This window comes from Arctopsyche grandis, chromosome 3 (genome assembly GCF_051622035.1).
Source record: "Arctopsyche grandis isolate Sample6627 chromosome 3, ASM5162203v2, whole genome shotgun sequence".
In the NCBI taxonomy this organism is placed as follows: Eukaryota; Metazoa; Arthropoda; class Insecta; order Trichoptera; family Hydropsychidae; genus Arctopsyche; species Arctopsyche grandis.
Window position 1 is genome coordinate 24275578 of NC_135357.1, and position 7623 is coordinate 24283200.

A 7623-nucleotide genomic window follows, 5' to 3' on the forward strand; every position below is an offset into this window, starting at 1 on the left:
ATGGATGTAAGCTTTTGGATTTGTCCTTCACGTGTCGAGTATATGTACCTAAAAACGTACATATGTACATACATATATACGAATATGTTATCCATTAGGGTGCGTCGGTAAAAATGCGGGATTCCACGGGGACTCCCTCGCAGGAAATTGGTGTTATTGACGTCACATCCTGCCTAGGAAGTCTGCTTTATGGGGGTGCGAGGGGAATATAGGGTCGATCCAACGATTGAAAATGTTGAAAGTCTACCAAGGTTTAAAAAACCTTGCTCTATTTACGGGTCAAATACTTTCACCACATAATGAAAGTGATGAGAGTGTCGACAATGTTATCGATATATCTACGATATAATTACAAATTTGATAATTAAGTAATCGAATATTTTTTTACAAACGAATTTAAAAGCTCTAAACAACAAACAACCTTTCCAATATTGTAAAATTTTAATTGTATTATATTCTTACTTACATATGTTATGAATATGTACATATATGGCCTAAGGGAAAATATATAAGGCCTAACAGTTGAGCCTTTTGGCCAATTACAAAATTAAAAACAATTTTTATGTCATAGAGACATCTATGGATAAATTTGACAAATATTTTTACAGCATTTTATATATCAGAAAATTCAAGATGCTTTAAATTCGAATTATTGCGAAACACGGGTTGCCAATTTATTGGAACCCTTTCAACAAAATCAGATAAATTGGCAAAATTTGATAGGAAACAATCAACTTGGAGTGACATATCCAAGGACTGGCCAGTAGTACTGGGCCAAGGAATGAACTAGTGACCACTCAGTTGAAAGCATTACACGCTAACATTACAATGAACTATGCTGCTGGTTAATTAAATAAATAAATTTGAATGAAAAAATTAATCCGGTTTTTCGAATGAAATGAATTCTTTAAGATGTGATTGAATTATTTTGTCAAACAAAAGACATTTGACTTTTTATTAAGTTGCCTTTTAGTAGAAAGAAAAATAATGGAATTTCTTCGAAATAAATATTACTTTACCACTTATCATTACAATAATTTACTTGTTGTAAATCAATAATTTTGGATTTAATGTGTTGTAATATTGTATGAACTTTTCTGTAGGCGGCATAAGACTTTTGTGTTTTAAATTAGGTTTATATGGAAATCTTGAGGAATTTTGCTATGAAGATGTTTTTTCTTTATATTATCTATATTATTAATATTTATATTCTATATATGTATTATCTAATATATATATATATATATATATATATATATATATATATATATATATATATATATATATATATATATATATATATATATATATATATATATATATATGTACATATATGTATATATGTATATATTTTTTTTTCACAATTCCTTATTCTTAAATTACAATGGAACGGGTCTTGACTTTGGGAAACTTCATTTGAAGGGTTCGATATAACGCAACTGCAGCTTTGAAATCTGCTCTCACGCACGTAATTAGGGCTGGTGCGAGACGAATGCAAGCTGTGCAGCTCAAGCAGTATAGCTCGGTGGTTGTGTTAATGCTTACCTCCGAGAGGTTATCGGGTTCGTGTCCTGGGTTGTCCTTGATTGAAAAGAATTTATTCCGAGTATATTTGCAGTGCTGCTGGTCAGACTTGGATATTTGTTCAATATCATAAAGACTCATTTTCCTAAATTTTTCGGTCTATTTCGTCGTCGAGTTTGTATACATGTTACACCGAATCCTTGAAATTGTCTATTACACAAATTCGGCAAGAGAATTGCCGAATGCGTGAAAAATGCAAGCACTTTGCCCAGTTCACGGATTCGGCAAATTCTTTGCCAAATGCGTGAACTGGACAGCGTGTTATATTATAACCATTGTACATCTGTAGTGCTGCTGGTCAGACTTGAATATTGTGACTCCAGGTCGATCGTTTCCTATCAGAGTTTGCCAATTATCTCTGATTTAATTGTTGAAACGGTTCCCGTTTAAAAAATACGGCTATAAAATCCTTCCTACCTACTATGTCTCCACTATTTGAAGTATGTACAATTCATAGATGTCTCGTTAATTTGCGAGTTTTTCAGTGTCTCATAATTCAACGACTTGTAATAAAAATGCTGCATTGTAATTGTAATTTGTAATTGGCCAGGAAGGCGCATTGGGGTTTACCTGTAAGGCCTTCCTGGTATATATGTAAAAAAAAATAAAAATAAATAAATATATGTACATACAAACTCTAGTTTAAGAAAATTAGTCTCAAGATATTGCAAGTGGGTAAAATGGGTATTAACATATGATATTTATATTTGAATAAATACATATAATAACAAAATATCACGTTAGATGGATTGGATGAACCAAAATTCAATTTGGCCTAAGTATGTACATACAAATTAATAAATAAAAATTAAAAATAAAATTAATAAAAAAAAATGTTATTAAATTATATCATCATTTTTCGCCGTCAAAAATTGTCCAAAACCTTACTAATCTTAAAAGATATCGTGGCCGTTATAAATTTCGAGCTTGTCACGCCATTCGGCCTTTGAAAGATATCTTTTTCATATACAATAGAAACACGCTGCAATAATTTCGAACGATATATACAATGTACTATGTACATACATATATACATACACACTGTTAACAGTAATATTTATAATACATGTATCTTATTATCGAAAAGTGTTATTTGGATAAATTTTTCAATTGCGAGTGCCGAAACGACGACACTAATTTTGGGGCAATGCGAGTAGAACCCTCTACGGAATATCTATCGAGTATTGTCACGTAAAGGTTAATAACACCAACGAATCTATGTAATTCATTTTACTGACGAACTCGGAACAAGAGTCGACTCCGTGACTCGTTTGCCTTCTCGGCACGCTGCCAAATCTTTTGACTGAATTTCGCTACTGCCATTTTCCGAATCGATCGTCGCGAATCGTCTCTCGGATTTTCAATTTAGGTCTGTTGACTTTTATTTTCCGGCGCCGGCATTTTTACGCGGGAACGTATTAAAAATAAACAATTCTCGCCGGAGTATGTAAATGTCGTCGTCGACCATATTTTACGAGCGCGTCTAATGGATTTGCGAAGCGGGATTTCGGATCTGGGATTTCTCGGGATTGCGTCGACGGATATCCACCCCCCTCCCCCCGTCCTAGCCGCTCTTCCCATCTAAAGCCCGGAAAGGATGTTAAATAAATAATAACGCATCCTTGCGGGACGAGCCCAAATACAGTAAACTTTTAATGGCAATGTCAAAGCTCGAGTCGTCCCTTTCCGGGATGGGACAGAACGGTTCGGGATGGGTGAGGTGCTTATTAAATTAAGTTTGAGGACCGCTGAAGCTCGTTCACTCTGCTGATTGAAGAAGCGCTTTTGTACTATGCACGACGACCGGGTAATTCTATCAAATTGCACTTAGCCACTATCGATCCGGAAAATCCGATAATACTATCATCGCCGAAATGCCGTTACACAACTTTCCGCTTATTTGAGTACTTTATTTAATCTTTATCGAGACTAAAGGATCAAATTATACATCGATATACAGCGACGGCGCTAGCTTTTCCGGTGAATTTTAATTGAAAGTTTGTATTTCAAATAAAAATTGAATTAATTCGCATTTTTTTCCATTGCTACGTGAAGTATTCTGTATTGTGATATATTTTTGTATTAGATAGTTAAAAAATTCACTATGGAGCTCTCAAATATTACTGATTTTCTAAGGTTTTCTTTAAATTTAAGCTCGGTTTTAGTACCTAGTTTATTTTTTTCAATTCGAATAAAATTGAATAATTTTACATTAAAAAACTTCATGCAGGATGTTTCTTCATATTGCTAGGGTACGAAAAAAAAATTCTGAAACTTTGTGGCCCGTACCTTAAACGCTAGTATCAGCGCGCCTCCAGTACATTGTCCATGTTCCTTAAACATCGTTTCTCTCGTTTACTTTTGACTGATAATTTTGTATTTTGATCAACAAAAAAATACCTAATTTTTGTGAGAAACGATATATTTTATGTCTAATGAACATCGAAAATGAACTGGAGACGCGCTAATACTGGGGTTTAAGGTACGCACGACAAGGTTTCAGATTTTATTCGTACCTTAGCAATATGAAGAAACATCCCTTTGAGATTTTTTTCAATGAAAAATTATTCTATAATATAAATAAATAAACTACTAAAATCGAGCTTGAATTTAAAAAAAACCTTCGAAAATCGGTAAAATTTACAATTTTCACAAACTTGAATGGGCAAAAATGATCGTGCAAAAATTTCTCCATGATTCTCCATGATAGAAAACATCTTTTGTAACTACAGGTTTTTCCAAATTCCAAAATTCGCTACCCTAATGTACCTACATACACATGTACATAAGTACTTACATTAAATTTATTACCGTGCAAGCGAAATGTGTTAAAGGGATCGTATGCAGAAACTTTAATATAATAACGTGTATGTAAACATTAATAATCATATACATACATATTATACGAGTGAATATGCCAATTTAAAATTTTGAAATTGCAAACACGACTATGTACGTAGTTTCGTATTTTCATTTAAAATGTACACAAATATGTACATATATTTATATAAAATACGTGAATTATTTATCTACGCTTATTACTTACTGCTTTGGTGTGCAAATTTTTGAAATGTGATTATATATCGGTCGCAGTTATTACAAAGCATATACATACATACATATATTAATGATTTAGATATTTATCACACATAAATACGAGGTCGACCACACACGCGTGTTTACACTCAGGCATACTCGATCGATACCCAGAGGAAGAGAAGTTGTTATTATTAATGCGTAGTAATTAATATATAAATGCACGTGTGTTTCTCGTCAAATATGACAGGGGTTTATATAACATCCCCCCCTCCCCGCAGTTAGGCTGATATCATCATTCATATGTACATACATATGTTATGTATGACCGTTTGTACAAAAACCCTCCTCTCGATAAGAAAGTTCTTTGTTTATTATGTATTGCATACCTACATAAATGTAAACAATTTCTAAGCTAGTTTCATATCTAATATTTAAACGATATTCTTGCTCGTATTTACCACAAAACTGATTGGATGAATTTATTTTTATATAACAAATTTAATTTGTCGTAATTTAATACTTGTAATGAACGATTATGTTAATTTAGATATGCATGTATATACATAGCTACATATAGCCATGTTACATCGCATTAAATCAATTATTAAAATTGGAAGAAGTTTTTGAATTTCTGACATGCATACCTTTCAAAGTTAAACTTACAATTCTCGTCTTTACATATAATATGTACATAAATTATGAAGATGTACTCATAAATATTTGAGCACTGTATTTCTAAGACACATACATATATAATTATTTGAGTGATTTGTTTTTATTTAATAAATTAATTTTTCAAATTAAAATAAATAAACATAATCCATTCCTATTTTCTTTGAATTATGTACAAATAAAAAAAATAAACTGCATAATAATAATACATATGTAGCTTTGTTATTATTGGGAATTTAGTCGGTAATACTGATTTAAAACATAAAGTTTCTAAAATATTTTAATTTTTTTTTTACATTCTTGAAACTAATTAATGTTGAGAGTTTATATATTTTTACTTATTTTCAGTTTTTTTTTGTTTCAGAGCGACTTCAATCAAAATTCTTAGTAATTACGGTATGAAAGATGAGTAAACGGAACTTTTACAAATTCAATGTATTTAAGAGTATTTGAGAATAAGTAATGTATTTAAGATTAGAATAATAATAATTGAAAGTAACGGTAGAATAATAAAAAATCAGAATAATTAAAGTCTTCAATTCAGGTATGCTATTTAAATACTTTGAAAATACATAGATTATAGAATTGATCGCACTGAGCAACTAAAAAATTAACGGCTATTCAATCTTTACTAAATTTGACCCACTAAATTCAAATATTACAATGATTTTGTTGATTTCATCTCGTTTATGAGATATGACCGTTTAAAAAATATGCAATTTTTATAGATTTTTGGATTTTGCGGTCTTTAACTCTAGTATAGCTGTATCGAAAGTGAGTATTGAAATCAATAGTCGACACTAAAAATAAAAATACAAAAGTAAAAAATGTTAATTTTGTTCTTTATCACAACTGAATTTCCATAGTCCCATGATATAAGAAGTATTGTTATGTTATACAAATAAAACATAAAATGCTCATAATTGGTAAGCAGTGGGTACTCCATGTTGAAATTTTTAATTTTGCAATGTAGGAGTTTTTATGTTTAGCGTTGTATACTTTAAAGTCATTTATTCCAATTAAACGTAGAACATTCAAGAAAGGTTAATGTAATACTCCGCACACCATTCAAGCAACGAGGAAATATAAAGCACATAAGAAGATGCACACTAAAGACAGTTAATATCTATTAGAGAAGCTACAGTGCACCACTGGCAGAGTAGTTAATATCACCTCAATATTTCGCTAATAGTAATCCTGATTATAGAATTTAGCGCTCATCATTTGTGCTGTAGTGAAATTAAAGCTAGACTCACCGCTTTTGTTGTTGTTGGGCGGCAACTGTTGACAGGGCGGCGGCTGCAGGGGCGGCACCAATCCTGGATGCAGCTGAAGCAGTTTCGCTTGCTCCAGCTTCCCCTGTGCGGCCACCGGGATGGGGCCGGGGTTGGTCATTGTCGTCATCGTCGCCGCAGGCATCATCAGCGTGGACATGGCCAACATTTTTGAGTTTTTTTGCAATCGCGTGCTAAAAGCGTACGCCTCCTCGGCCGAATCGAAATAATATATGGTAGTCGTTGTGCGGTTTGTCTGTGATCAGTCGGTCGTATGGACCCTGATCATCGTCTGTACAGATTGTCTCCTGCTGATTGCGAGAGGTCTCATTTAGCGTATTTTAACAATATTTTCTTATCAATTATTGATTTTCATCTACTTTGTCAAAATGTTCAAAAATAAATATTCCTATGTTGTATAATATATTTCTTTCTTCGGTTGTTTGCTCTGTTCAAAATTCCTCTAAAAATCGTTTCTTCTCTCGTCGAACACGTAAACTTGTTTTTTTTTTCAAATAAAATTCACATCAAACCGTTTTTTCTACTTCTATCTAATATTTTAGATAACGATAAAAAAATTAATGAATCGACTCATCTGCGCATGGCTCTCAACATCAGGTTCGCCGAATTCGGTAGACTTATTTCGACTAAATTTTTTTTCTATTAATTGATTATCTCCTTTGGACGAATTGCTTAATATTACAGCGTCGTTCTGTTTTGCAAGATTGATTGTACATTTCAAATCTTGATCTTCTATATATTCAATCTTGAATGAACTGGGTTGCGATTCTGCTCCTTATTTTTGTTCCTCTTCTTAAATTTTAAAAATTACTACACCTTATATTTTGGCCTTTGTCACTTTGGTGTTTATACATGTATAAATATATCATTAAAATAATTTTATTCAAACTATCCAGCTACGTCACTTAATGGTTAAAATCAAATTAAAGTCTTCACTAATGCAATACAAAGTCACACTTGTGCGCTTCTTTTAATACTTAGCTTCTAAGAAATCTTGGTGTTTCGAATTCGCATACACAAGATCTGATTACAT

The 7623-nt window shown here is 32.2% G+C and overlaps 1 protein-coding gene across 1 annotated transcript in view; it reads right to left on the bottom strand.

Annotated features, from left to right (window-relative positions):
- Positions 1-6738, bottom strand: part of LOC143923217 (cytotoxic granule associated RNA binding protein TIA1) — a 46178-nt gene extending 39440 nt beyond the window's left edge. The window contains exon 1 of the mRNA XM_077446773.1: positions 6552-6738. Within this exon, the coding sequence (XP_077302899.1) occupies positions 6552-6738 (187 nt within the window). The remainder of the gene's footprint in view (positions 1-6551) is intronic.
- Positions 6739-7623: the final 885 nt, after the last annotated feature.